General features: G+C 45.6%; 2 protein-coding genes across 2 annotated transcripts; both read right to left on the reverse strand.

Moving 5' to 3' along the window:
* Positions 1-5: 5 nt before the first annotated feature.
* Positions 6-6,418, reverse strand: nr5a5 (nuclear receptor subfamily 5, group A, member 5). The gene is made up of 8 exons (XM_048990682.1): positions 6,225-6,418; positions 5,945-6,087; positions 3,929-4,047; positions 3,153-3,294; positions 1,655-2,313; positions 875-994; positions 604-751; positions 6-334 (listed from the first exon to the last, which is right to left on the reverse strand). The coding sequence occupies exons 2-8, from the start codon at positions 6,036-6,038 to the stop codon at positions 87-89; spliced, it is 1,530 nt and encodes a 509-aa protein (XP_048846639.1). The 5' UTR covers positions 6,039-6,087; positions 6,225-6,418; the 3' UTR covers positions 6-86.
* Positions 6,419-8,310: 1,892 nt separating this feature from the next.
* On the reverse strand, positions 8,311-11,726 carry soul5 (heme-binding protein soul5). Its single transcript, XM_048990760.1, has 7 exons — positions 11,501-11,726; positions 10,319-10,378; positions 10,116-10,197; positions 9,612-9,732; positions 9,392-9,531; positions 8,909-9,072; positions 8,311-8,709 (listed from the first exon to the last, which is right to left on the reverse strand). Coding segments are annotated over exons 1-7 (669 nt in total). The 5' UTR covers positions 11,503-11,726; the 3' UTR covers positions 8,311-8,609.
* Positions 11,727-14,329: the final 2,603 nt, after the last annotated feature.

The following is a 14,329-nucleotide window of genomic DNA, read 5'->3' on the forward strand; positions in this document are numbered from 1 at the left end:
CTTTTTAAGCCACAATATCTGCCATCACGTGCATCCTTGGAGACGCCGTCCTTTTTGGGGTTCCTATGAAACGCACCCGGCCCCTGTCAGGTGTGCTTGGTATGCAGCATTTCAGTCAGCAGTGAGTTGCACGGCAGGTCGCCCAGTAGGTGGCGCTGGTACAGGTACTCCTCCACCTGCAGGCCAAGGCTGCGCACCTGTGGCAGCTTGAGCAGCAGCTGTCCAAACTTGTCTGCCTGGCTCGGGTGCGTCTTCAGCGTGTGGTCCATCAGGGCCCGGTTCACCCGCTCCTGGGTCCGCTCCACCTGCTCACGGTCCTGCACTGACTTGACGTCTACAGCGAGGACAGGAGATGCCTGTGGTTAATGAGGGCGCCCTCATGCACACACACACACACACACACACACAGGGGCAGAAACAGGGATGGATACACACACACATACACACACACACAGGGGCAGAAACAGGGATGGATACACACACACAGGGGCAGAAACGGGGATGGATACACACACATATACACACACACACACAGGGGCAGAAACAGGGATGGATACACACACACAGGGACATATAAAGACACACACAGGCACGGAGGCTCACCAGGATTGAACAGCACCAGGTACTTCAGGCAGACAAACTCCTGCTTGTCAAGCTGTAGGAGCCTCAGTTTGGACACCAGGTCCTGACTTCTGGACACAAGACTGCTGAGAGTGACCCCAGCCTGGGACAGGATGGTGGGCACCTCGATCTGAGGGGGACGGGGGAGAGAGAGAGGGCAGGAAATGTGCCATTAGCACACCCTCCCTAAGCAGGGCCCCCTGCGGCCTCGACTGTGACAGCTGCCCCCCCCCCCAGCTCCGCGTCACGGTACCTGCTGTCCGGTAACCAGGTAGATGCTGCTCTCTCTCCCAAAGGCCACCTGTCTGTGTAGATGGTCCAGCACCAGCAGTTCGCTCCAGCAGCTCTGCAGCAGGCACATCTGGTCCTCCACCTGCCATTTAGAGCACATTATTACACCAGCAGGGGGCACCATGCTGTCACGAGGAAGGTAACCGAACAGAAATACTCCATCAAAATGTGTAGTGGTAAATAATTGATATTATTTTGGATAAAAGCAGCCGGTATGGTTAAAAAAAAAATGACGCACGTCTTTTACACTTATCTGTTAAATGCATGTGTGGGCAGTGTGTGGCTCAATGTGATCGGAAGGTTGTCGGTTCAAATCCCAGGGCCGGACCAATTGATGTCACTGTTGGGCTACTGAGCAAGGCCTTCGACCCCGAATTGCTCCGGAGACTAGCTGACTCTCGAAGTGTCACTTTGTATAAAAGTGTCTGTTAAATTAATTTAATGTCCGCTCTGGGTCATATTTCAAATGATGTGAGATTACTGAAGGTAGGTCAGTCTTTACCAGGCTATGTGGACGTTACTGTTATCTTCTGGAAATACAGCCCTGACTACCAGTAGGTCCTCTTTTGCACAGGAAGTGGTGAATTATACTTGTATGGTGGTTTATTTACTTGAATCTTTCAGGTTGTTATCTGATGGTCAGAAGTCGGCTTTCCCTCAAGACTTAACCACACTGCATCTTAGGGTCGTGCTCCCTTCACCTCTGCGCTGTGTCTGTGCAGGTCTGCGTAGGCCAACACACCTTTAGGTCCTTGAAGAGAGCACAGCCACGGGCCCACTCCACCAGCCCAAACAGCATCTGGTCAGCCATCTTGCACATGATGCTGAAGGTGTTGAGTCTGTCGTGTTTCCCGCGGCTGGCCTGTTCCCTCTGCAGACTGCCTAGGACCCGGGTACAGAGTTCAGCCTCCTCTGGCTCCCCGTCGAGAAGTTCAGCCAAGAGGCAGGACTCCGAGGGTGGGGCAAGCAGGGTGGGGGGCGTGGCAGCAGAGCTGGGGGTAGCTGGGGTCTGGCTGTAGCTCAGGAAAAACTCTGTCTTACTCTGTGCATACCCCTGAAAGCTGGAATGGTACAGTCCAGTGGCAGGGAAGGTGGGTGGGGCCAGGGTTCTGTCTCTGCTTATGGTGCAGTCCAGAATAATTGGACATTCTGATTGGCCAGGCATTGAAGGCTGGAGCTGTGATTGGTGGAAGGGGTCAGAGGGGAGAACTGTTGAAGGGCTGGTCAGCAAATGAAAATCGTGTGTCGAAGGCAGGTGTGGCAAAGTGCCCTCCAGCCTGCTCCTGTAGGGGGCGCTGCCTGGCTGGTGAGAGGCTTCTCTCTGTTGTTTCAGTTGCCTGTCCCTGCGATACAGAGGTCCAAATTTGTTCCGCCCGCCCCTCATTCGATCCGCTCTGACTGCTGTCGAAGCCAAACAGTTAGTGTTATACACACGTTAAATATTCTGCCGCACTCCATAATTAGCTACCGTAATTTACCGCAGCGCTCCACGGCTGAACCTCCACTGAAGCACTGCTCTGCAAACAACCTCAGGCACCAATTATCCATCTGATATTCAGGCCCATAAACGCTGGCTTATACTTTATGTAACGCCACACTTCTGCTGCCAGATCTTTATTACCACTGTTCCTTATATCATGTCGATTAACGCAAAAAAAATTGTTCTGAGACTCGCGGTTTAAGAACAGGGTAGGAGAGATGCACACACACACGCACACGCACACACACAGTGAGGAGTCAGCTATCAGTGAACTTTATCTGGGTCATGAGTACTTCCAGCAGAGATTTACTGCTTCATGGGTGAACTATAAAAGGACACATTTGCTGGTGCTATGCAGCCAGGCTGTCATCGGGGGACTTGCAGTCTGAATTAATCATCCGTTGGTATGGGGTGTGGCCACTAGGGGGCCATCGGTTACTGCCAACACCATTCTGTCCTTCAAACATGCTCTTGGGAGTTTGACTTATAGAAAAATGTTCTGAGGCCAGAAGGAAATCCGATTGGTTCCGAGAGATAACCAATCAGATTGTAAAGGAGGGGGTCCAAGAGATTGGTTGGTCCCGCCCACTCTACAATCTGACTGGACATTTCTCTGCACCAGTCATTTTCCTCCCTGCCTCATAAGCACATAGCACGCAGGTGTCACGTGATTTAGCGCTAAGCATTGAACAGACGTGGCCCCGTCGCCGTCCCCTGGGCTCTGCCATCCCTCTCCTGGGTCGGGCCCTCAGACACACACCCTCCTTCTTCATCCCGACCGCCAGGCACTTCTGGAAGCGGCAGTGAGGGCAGCGCTTGCGCTGGGCCATATCCATGGGGCAGCTCTGCTGCTCGGTGCAGGTGTACAGCTTGTTGTTCTGCACGGATCGCTTGAAGAAGCCCTGCGGGGAGACAGATGAGGAGGCGTGTGTGTGTCTAAGCCTGAAGGAGAGCTACAGTGAGGCAAAGACATACTATGTGTGTTTTATAGGTTTTTTTGCCGTGTTCATACGGACAAATTTAGCCTACTGCTAAGTAAACAGATGCGGAGGCATCACGCGCACACAGGGGCAGGAAAAAAATGTAAACTATTTTCACATACAGGTAGTTCTCAGCTGACATAAGTAATCCATCCCACAAACCCTTATGTGAGTTTGATTTGACCTTCCCATACCACAAAAAACACCTTGCATGAAATATATACCGATAGTATGCACTAAAGAACACATTAAATAAAAGAAAAGATAAAGTGTAAATTTACTTACAGACATATGTCGCTTTTTTGCATTAACTCTGGTACATAAAATTTACTTCTGGAAACTTCCGCAAGCTGCATCTCTTGGATATTTTTTTTGCACAAGCCCAGATTCACTTACATCGGTTTCGCGTAAGTGGAGGGTTGCCTGTATTTCTGACATTTGTTCAGATCGACCAGAATAACTGAGTACAAGAACGTGAGAGTCACGCAGACAGGAAGGCCGGCGGGGTTGTGTGCGTGATGAGCCAAGTGTGTGTTTTTACTGCAGCATGTCCTACCTTACAGCTCTCACAGGTCAGCAAGCCGTAATGGTACCCCGACACCCTGTCCCCACAGATGGGACATGCGTCCGCCATTTGCCCCCCAAGGCTCACCTCCTCCTTCTTACTATACTGGGCTGGGGAGCAGAGGACCATGTCACAGATTAAACTCAAGGCCACAAGGCAGTGCGGTTAATCAGGGCACGGTCACACATACACACAAACATGGAGACACCGACATACACAGGGATACACACCCACACACACAGGGACACTCCGACATACACAGGGATACACACCCACACACACAGGGACACTCCGACATACACAGGGATACACACCCACACACACAGGGACACTCCGACATACACAGGGATACACACCCACACACACAGGGACACTCCGACATACACAGGGATACACACCCACACACACAGGGACACTCCGACATACACAGGGATACACACCCACACACACAGGGACACTCCGACATACACAGGGATACACACCCACACACACAGGGACACTCCGACATACACAGGGATACACACCCACACACACAGGGACACTCCGACATACACAGGGATACACACCCACACACACAAGGGTAGACACAGCTTCTAAACATGTCCTCAGGTTTGAATTTTGTCATTATCTTTCTTCATTTCTGATTCCCAACGGTGAATTTTATTACCACTCAAACCATGCATTTGTGTGGGAACCCCCCCCCCCATGGTCACAAATAGTCACTACACCAGATATTAAATAAATGCATTCCTTATAGGAAACGCTGAAGCAGCATGTTTTGTTAACCATCAAGCTATCGACAATCTTCTCACCCATCTTGCTAGCGATTTGTTTAGTTCTGGAAAATATGTGGAGGACCCGAAGTGATTTTTGAGTGTGGCCCCCAGAAGAATGAGGCCCCCAGAAGCAACAAACCAGTCCCTGCTGATACGCACGTCCCCACAGGTACGTCTGCACCGATTATTGCGCAATATCACTCGAGTGCACAGCTGATGCTTCCATACAAACGTAATACGTTTGTAGATGCATGGTTTAGATCCATGTTTGTGGATGTAGACCTGCTCCCACTGTGGGGAAATTCTCCTTGCAGTCCAGAATTCTCCTCTGATGACTGCAAGATCACACATGCAGATGGACCTTTGTAGTGATGGCCAAATGAAGCTTCATGAACCATTTGCTGTATTTTGTTGACCCCACTAGAGGGCACTCTTGGTTTGCTTTGAGGCATGCTTTGAGCCCTTATATGAACAGAGAGCACCATCTACTGGAGTCAGAAAATGCAGCAAATGGTCAATGGAGCCTCATTTGGCCGTCACTGGCACTTGGAGGGTCGGCATGAATCACTTGAGTATTTTATGTTGCTATAGCTGCTTTGTAAAATCAGCGACAGCAGTAGAGTGTAGGTAGAAATATCGAAGTCTGTCTCATCATGTGACCAGATGTGGAAGGCGGATCACGAAGTGACCTGACCATTAACTGTTTGCCATACGCAGAGCTATAAGGCTATTCATCGATAAACTTTACATAATCACTCGTGCTTGCCAGTTATGTGGCACTAACGACAAAACGTATGGGAAAACTGCCCACACCTGCAAATTATCGCTATTTTCTGATGTCACTACAACGAATGATGCAGATCAAGGTAATCAGACGAAATCTTAGAGTATTAACAACGATTTCAATTAGAGATAGGTCTGCAGACTCATTTACGTGTATGTAGCAGTTTTATTACCCTGTAAATAGTCCATAGAGTTTGAAAACTACCCCAACGCCTTTTATGTAATTAAGTTTAGGTTTATAATGGAATAATATAGATTTTCCGTAAGATTTCTTGTGTGAGCGTGAAGTGGCAGCCCAGTGTCTCCCCCTTTCACGGCAATGTGAGATCGCCATCCCAACGGATGCAAGCATTATATACTGAGAATGGTAATCAAAAGAAGCTTGTTTCAACTTGTGCACCATATCATGTCTTCCCGGGTTAAAGGACGCGATCTTCAGACTACTTACACGTGGAGGATCCCTCTTTGGACATCGGGTCCGTCGGATAATCCGTGAGGTGTAACGCCGTGGTTGGGGGTCGATCCGCTTGAAACACACTCATCTTGGTGGAGAACAGAAGGATGATAAGGCCACCGTCACGCCGAGCCCTTCTGTGGGCACCACGGCGGTCCGAGCCCGATGGAATGGGGGGTAAAGGAATGGACGGAAAGCGAGAAAGGCAGGGATCCAGAACCGGCAGAGCACATTCATCGGACTTTGGTCCATGGCGAGAGTAATAAAACGCTACCTGGCTGACACTCCTACCCGGGCGCTGCTCAGATGGTCCACCTGCAATCCCTGCCTAGATGTAAAATCAGCGAGTCTGAGCTGATCTGAGCTCACTGATAAGATAAACGACACCGGGACGGTTTCAGGACAGGGAGGGCGCTTTGTGTATGTAGTTCTGCGTCCCCGAATCTTATCACCGAAATTTGAATGGGCAACGTGTTATTGTATTTTTACTATTGCATGAAATCATACTATTGCATGAAAAGTTGTAGTTATTTGGAGGCTCGTTGTGACTCGGCTCACTTTCATTTGCCGGGCGGATATATACATTCTTCGCCATCCTCGTTGACAAGTAATTTTTTTTATGGATGTAATGCAGCTACTTCAGTTAATTGACACCTGTGCATATTCGACTGGTGGTGATGCATGGGATGCATTATATTTCAAAGGTAGTTTTATGTTTAATCACAGTCCGATACCTGATTTCCAACTTTGTCACAGGTTTAACTATACAGTTGGAGCACAATGTCGCAGTGATTCACGTCATGGGAGATATTGCGGTCCAAGAGTGGTAGATGACGTCTCCTCCTTGTTTCGCAGCCAGATGCCTGTCACCTCAAAACTCAAAAAGGTACCGTTATGACAAATTCTCCACTTAAGCTAATTAATGAGGATGAGGTTTGGATGAGAGTCCTTAAAGTCTTTGAGAGAGGCTTCAATTGCTTTTCAGATATTGAGGCATAAGTAAGAAATATTTAAATTACGTTTCAAATTGGGCTATAAATACACGAGTGAGCTAATCAAACTGAAAGCTTAGCGTCACCTGGATCGATTTTGTGGAGTACTGCCAGCCTTTATTCAGATCGTTGTGGGCAGCGTTTAACTGGAGTTTGAAACTTAAGTCTTGTTCGCCATCACACCAGTTATTCATAAGGTTGCCAGAAGATGTCGCAACGTCCCCGAGCAACACGGTCTATCGTAGTAATCCCAAAAAAGGTAGCTGCGTCTTTATCGTGTTATGTTTCAAGATAAAATTCTCTTGGTTTTATAGAGAATCAAAATTGTTTGCTTAACAAAACGTCTACCGATAGGCACACTAAACTCACACAGCCCTATTGTGTGCAGTGAAGAACGGGGCGGTGTAGCGACTTTTGGAAGGGTAGGTGCTTGACAGTAAAAGGTATCCGCGGGGGCCTTTTCAGGGAAGCACTTCTTAATATTTCAGGCAATGGGGGCCATCTCTCCACGTGCCTGATGAAAAATTCATTATGTCGAATATCTTAATCTTTCACACTCATACATTGGCTGTTTACTTCACCACTTTCTATGTTGAATTTCAGTACAAGTATCAATATGATACATCTGAAAATTATCATTTTAGTTATAAATTGGACTTTATTCGTTGCATTTAAAGGCCTTTGGTCCAAAAAGAGAAATTCTTTTGGAGGAAAAGGTTATCCTATTTCCCATTTTGAAGGAGGTGGGGGAGGGGCATTGATGCTGATAAAGGATGAATCGTGTTCAGATGGTTTACCTCAGACTGCTCATATTTCCATGGGCCCATGGAACCCTTATACGTCTCAGCAGTCATGACTGCAGTCAGTGTCAAAGACAGCAGGTACACGATGGCTGGAGTATCGATGTCTGGGTCCCCATAAGTGTCACAAAACGCATTTAGGCGTGTCGGCATAATTGTACCGGCTGTGCTCTGGATTTGCTGTATTCAGTCTACTTCCCTTATTTATGACACTTTAATCCAAAGCAAGGTACAGTTGAGGAAGATGGGTGAAGCCGGTACCTGGAGTAAATCAGGTTAGGGCTCCTTCAGAAGGACCCAACAGTGAAATTACTCTGCCCCCCCCCCCCCCCCCCCCCCCCGCCCATGGGATTTAAACCGACAGCCATCCATCCTAACCTTCAGGGCCAGAAACGACCACGTCAACCACACAAATTCAACCGGAAAACACACATCATCTGAATTCCACACTCAGTTCAGCCCTTCCAGCAGTCTAGACATGTCAACCCACAACTGTAACTGAACACAGGCCTGTTGGCCACCTATGTACAGCCCTTTTACAGCTTAAGGTAAACACAAAACTAAAAGATATTGCAGAAGTCTTGATTTATTCACAATATCTAAGACATCACTTTCAGGTCGGGAATATTTCTAAAGCTAATAAAATACAAGCTCATTCTAAGTCAAGATGCCACACCACCATAAACTATATGCACAAGTATGAACACAAGCGGCAGGATTTTCTATACTGACAACTACGTTACTGCAGATGAGTGACTTGCATGAATATTTGAGGCTCCATCTTCCCTGTTACTATCTACCACGCCCCCTCCCCAAATTCTCTCCAGGAGCCCCTGTCTGACGCCCTCAGCTTGCGGGATCTCATGGCTATCTGGTGCCGTTTTGGGTCCCATCTGGGTCAGAACACACGGGGTCTCCTTTAACCACGTACCACACCTCGTTGTGTCTGTTCAGGATCTTTGTGCGGCTGTGAAAAGACACAAATCATTACGAAATCTGACGACGACTCTACGGATTAGTCTTAGCGCTTCACCAGCACACAGACATGCCAATGGGTTCTCTCTAAAATACAAACAACTCACACAGAGGAAGTGAGGTCAGCTGCGTTGGACATAAGCACAGGGGGCATGACACCCCCAGCACCTGCCCCGAGACCCGCCGTATACCTGTCATACTCCACCGCGAAGTGGAACTCCTCCACGTACGAAGCGTTGACTTCCTTCAGGTTTTTAGCCAGCCGTTTCCTGTTGATGGCGTCTGTTATAGACATCATTAAGCCGCCGTAGTCTCTCACATACACCTTCATGTCAGGCATGTCTGTGAAGTAGACCTGGGCCGAGTGGAGAGCAGAAGCTCTCGTAGGTGAGCAAAACCAAAACAGTGCTCAGACTTCCACACTTCTAGGGTAATCGGAGTTATAACAAGGATGAATGGGAATATTCCATATATTCTATTCACAATGGAGCAGTGGTTCTCAAACTCTTCACACCACGTACCACTTGAAGCAGTGTCAGGCTCCCAACACATCTTCTTTGACTGTTTAAAAAGGACATACCTATGCCTACCACTAGAGGGAGTGTGTACTAGTGGTATGTATACCATAGTTTGAGAACCACTATATCAGAAGGAGCTGCAGACAGTAACGTCACCGTGGAGTCTGTGGGTGCAGAAGCGTTCCCCTGGAAGGCCGAGGGCAACAGGAAGTTGACGGTGAAGACGGTGGACTCCCAAAAGCTCTTATCCTCCTCCACTTTCATGACTACGGGAGATGTCATGTCAATCTTGTCACCTGCCAGGAAATGTGAGAATAGTAAGATGGTTGTTGACACAGAGAGATGCATGAAATAAATGAGGAAGGTGTGGCCTCACCATCTACATTAGCACCGTTGATGTATTTGTAGAGTCTTGAGAAGCCTGTAACTTGAGCTATATCCAGGAAGTGGGACTCCACATCTGTTGACACCCACCTGGCTGAGCTGTAGTGACGGACCTGGAGGGGGCTTAGACTCATTATACGTTGCCCGGAATCCATTTTATGGTAAGGTCATGTACCAAAGCAATATACCTTCAAAACAACGCATGTACATATACCCATAAACATGGCAATGCCTCTGAGCATTTCAGCATGGTACTTGTCAAAGGAAAGGGGTCACGTCAAGCAACGATGGCCACCCTAAGGCTCACGGTCAGACCACGGTAAGTGCGACAAACCAGAACATTCAACAGAAAGGAGTAGCAGAAGCATCTTCAGGACAAGGACGTCTTCAGGAACGAAGCTTACCAATGCATTCTACCAAGGATTAGTGGGAAGCGTTCCATGATTGAATGCCCATGGAGAGGTATGCATACATGTGTCCTCCTCAAAACACTTACCTCAAAATCTGAGGTCTTGCACACCAGATCAAACAACAGACATTCCTTGGTTTCAGTGCAGAAGCTGGACTCGCTGGAATTACTGGAATGACACAGATAAGTCAACGCAAACCAGTGGCATTCTGGCCACCTCCCGGCCGTGCCAACAACACCAAATGGTAAATATTAGCTTTACTGTACGTGATGATTATGGCGAGTCTTACCCTACTCCTGCTTCGACCACTGCAACCGACAACAGCACCACCAGTCCTGCTAGATAAACCCTGGAACGTAATCAGGAGCACATGCATAAGACCACTTGGAAACATCTATTCATCCATCAAGGGCAGCAGTCTAAGCAGAGATGCCCAAACCTTCCTCTCCCCAGTAACCACCTCCAGCTCCTCCAAAGGGATACTGAGGCCTTCCCAGTCCAGCTGAGATATATAGCTGCCCTAGGGTCTTTGCCTGGTTGGACATGTCCAAATCATCCTAGCCAGATGCCAGAACAATCTCAGCAAGCTCCGTGGGAGGAGCATCGCTTTTTCTCTGAATCTCTCCCAAATGTCTGAGCTCCACACCCGATCCCCAAGGCACCCTGCGAAGGAAGCTCGTTTCCGTCGCTTGTATGACTGATCTCATTCTTTCGGTAATGACCCCAAAGCTCGTGACCATAGGTGAGGACGGGAATGTAGACTGACCGGTAAATCGATAGCTTCGTCTTTCAACTCAGCTGACGCCGCAGCTGGCTAAGCGGATCGGTGCGGCACCTCCCGCTCCTATCTTCCCTCGTTCATGGATAATAATCATCAAGCCGCGAAAACATAATCCATTGTTGCCAACTCTCACGCATCTAGCGTGAAACTCACGCTGCAAATCTATATTGTTCCATTACAAACCTAAAATTTGGTTACATCAAAAGCGTTGGGGTACTTTGCAAGCCCTACAGACTGTTTATAAGGTAATAAAACTGTTACATACATGTAAATGAGCGTGCAAACGTGTCTGGAATTGAAAATCTCAAGCCAGCCAGCTGACCAAAGTTAGCAACGCTGATGTCAATCTTATATATTACAGAATTATAGCATCCACGTTAAGGTAACTTTGCGGATTGTAGAATGAGGCACCATACATTTTTGTTTCATGCGAATGTTACGCAGAATACCTCAATCTGTTTCACAAGGAATCTATTTTTCCCTAATATCTTCTGCCGATGAAGAATACATGGGATTTATAGCCTAAATAAATCCTAAATAATTAGCATGTCCGTCTATATTCAATAAATATTTGGTCTCTCTCTCTCTCTCTCTCTTGAGAGAGAGAGAGAGAGAGAGAGAGGAGCATCTAGATTAGTTACATAAATTACAAATAAATACAGGTACTGGATCAACAAACTACATACTTACATTCTGTAAGGTCTTTTGCAGTTCGACAGCGTATCCAGAAGTTGCTCAGCGGTACCGTTTTATATCCCGCACTTGTCTCGAAACAATTTGTCACACCCTAAATCCACTCCCTCATTACGAAAACTAATGGATGCTTTAGTTTTATATACTAACAATAGCACAGTAAGAGCCAAATTAAACAACGGGTAGTTTACAGAGTTATAATACATTTTTTTCATAATTGAAATACGTATAATGACGTCGGTCTCTAAGATTTAGCCTGTAAAATGGCTTTTTACCTATACATTGCAATCTTTGAAAAACACCGAAATACTTGTTGCGTTCTTGCCAGAATGACAAGCCAGACGTAAGTGATGCCGCAATTGGCACTTCCTCGTGATTAGAACTTAAAATACTATTATTGATTGCCTGTGGCCTCAATTATAAATCCTCAAAATAAAAATTAATTAAATAAATTAATAAAATAAATAAATAAATTAAAATAATCCAGAGAAGAGAGATGGTGCTTTATGCAGAACAACCGTCAACAGGATGGTTACGCGATATGTCAAAGGTGGATCTCACTGAGAAAAACCTTAACAGGGGCACAGTCTTTGGAAATGGCTTATCAATGGTAAAAATAATAGTAAAATTGCTAGTTTTTCTATGTTTTCTTCATCGTAGATAACAGTACTGAACTTCGTTTGCCGTCTTTGTTTTTGTTAACACGCTAACGGTACTACATCTCATTACCCCCATTCCGTTTATGGTTGTGGCCAGTTTATGAGAAGTGGGGATATTAAGATGGCAGCACGTGGTGATCGCACAATACTTTTGCACCCTTCCTTTACAGAACACAGTGGCTTATAGCAACACGCATTAAAAATTGGACCATAGGTCATTACAATACTAAGGTTTTGAATACAGTAGATGTAACACCAGTTAAGTATATGATGATCACATTAAATATAATTGTTTTAAAAGCAATGCTTTGTTTTGTATATGTTTTTAAGTTGACATTGATTCTGAAATCCTTAAGAGAGATTATTCCATGTCTATATGCCACGTCAGAGAGGAGTCTCTTCTCGGCTAGTTTTTGTCACATTGTTTCTGAGTAGTAAATGGGTAATTGAGCCAGTTCTGTATTCTTGGTTTGAGCCGGTGGCAATTAGATTTCAGCCTTATGAAACCGAACAGTGAGCTCTTGGTGTGGGTTTCTCCATCTTTATTGCTCTTGGTTTGTAGTCTTCAGATTGATATTTGATTCAGGGGCTTTTTTGTGGGGCTTGATGTAGTTTGTCTTTCTCCTGTGTTTTTTGTCAGTTGCTAGTATGATCACTGGCTGTGTGGTTTTGGGTCCCGGCGTCATGTTTCAGGGTCCGTGCTTCTTGTTGACCAGTATCTTGCCTTGAGATTCTGCTCTTGGTTAGCTGGTGGCCTGTTCCAGGATTCAGTCTCTGCAGCTGAGCTTCTTGCGTAAGATGAGTTTTAACCTGAAAGTTCTGAATCTGAGGCATGACACAATTTTATACCAGAAACACAATCAATTATTATTATTATTGTTATTATTATTATTAATAATAATAATAATAATAATAACAATAATAATAATAATAATAATAATAATAATGACGATGATAATAATAATAAATAATAATAATAATAATCATAATAAAACACTGATCAGTGAAACCAGCAGACAATATTAATTGGGATGGCCATCAGTCGCCAATTATATTTATGGAGGGGGTCCCCGGTCTTTTCTATAGACTGGCTTAGAAAATAAAATAGTCCATATTTTGTTTTCATTATTTTGGTGAGGGGTGGGGCCACGTATTTACATCCCTTAGATCTGCCCATGACGCTGAAGAATATTTGACAGCGATCACATATTAGCTAAGTAAACTTAGAATTGTTAATAATGTTCGATTAAGCCTAGAGTACGCGATTGCAATCTAGGTTTAACGGTATTCATTTCCTATTGCCCCCAAAGGAGGAATATATATATATACATACAGTACTAAAACTTTTTCTACATGAGAAGTAGCTGCTGCCTTCTGCGCGCCTCTTTCCAGCCCCAGGAAAGGTTGTGCGATACGCGATAGCTGAACAGCCCTTGTGACTGGGGGCACATTTTCTTAAGGCGCTTCTCTCCATTGTGCTATTTATTTCTTTATTTTTATTCTGTGCCCTGACAATGGATCTCACCCAAAGTAGCGGGAATTACCATATTTAAAACTGACGCCTGCCACCCATGAGATATAATGCAGTCACGCAGTTGGCATGGCAATTGTTTAATTAGACTAGCAGTTAATTTTGAAATACAAGTTTTTTGAGGTATACTGCAACAGGATCGTCATTTTTTTTGTGCGCTGTTCTACGATCGATTGAGGAAAGGTTAGCCTTTTCGTTGGCTGGAATTAAGCTTTTCTAAGAAGTAATTCATCCGTACCTAAAATTTAATTGATAGAAAATCAATTATAACTCTTAAAAATATAATAAAATTTTTATTTTGATATGAAATCTACAAAAAGCCTTGTTGATTTAAGTGCCTGCCCTCACTACATTACTTTGTCAGTCATTGTTACTCTCTGTTGCTAGCAGTGAGTTCTGTCCTAAACTCCAAGTTTTCTGTTTTCTTAGTGTGTTACTTCATGGTTACTTTTAAGTTAGTTCTTATTTATCCAGTTTTGTTTTTGACCCTTTGAGGCCCCTTTATTTTGTGGTTCTCCTTTTCTGTTCTATTTAATTAATAAAGTCCTTTGTTTGCTGGTCCAGCTCCATGAATCATCACTCGTTTTCCCTCCTTCGCCATGCCCCACTGTAAAATTCACCTCAGTTTAGAGCCAC

Source organism: Brienomyrus brachyistius, chromosome 22, assembly GCF_023856365.1.
Source record: "Brienomyrus brachyistius isolate T26 chromosome 22, BBRACH_0.4, whole genome shotgun sequence".
Lineage (NCBI taxonomy): Eukaryota > Metazoa > Chordata > Actinopteri > Osteoglossiformes > Mormyridae > Brienomyrus > Brienomyrus brachyistius.

Coding starts and splice junctions, on each gene's coding strand:
- nr5a5 (XM_048990682.1), bottom strand. CDS start 6,038: ATGAGTGTGTTTCAAGCGGATCGACCCCCAACCACGGCGTTACACCTC. Junction 2,314..3,152: donor GGTCGGGATGAAGAAGGAGG/GTGTGTGTCTGA, acceptor TGGCTTCGACAG/CAGTCAGAGCGGATCGAATG. Junction 995..1,654: donor CTCTCTTCAAGGACCTAAAG/GTGTGTTGGCCT, acceptor TCTAAATGGCAG/GTGGAGGACCAGATGTGCCT.
- soul5 (XM_048990760.1), bottom strand. Junction 10,198..10,318: donor GTGGTCGAAGCAGGAGTAGG/GTAAGACTCGCC, acceptor GTGTCATTCCAG/TAATTCCAGCGAGTCCAGCT. Junction 9,733..10,115: donor GCAAGACCTCAGATTTTGAG/GTAAGTGTTTTG, acceptor AGCCCCCTCCAG/GTCCGTCACTACAGCTCAGC.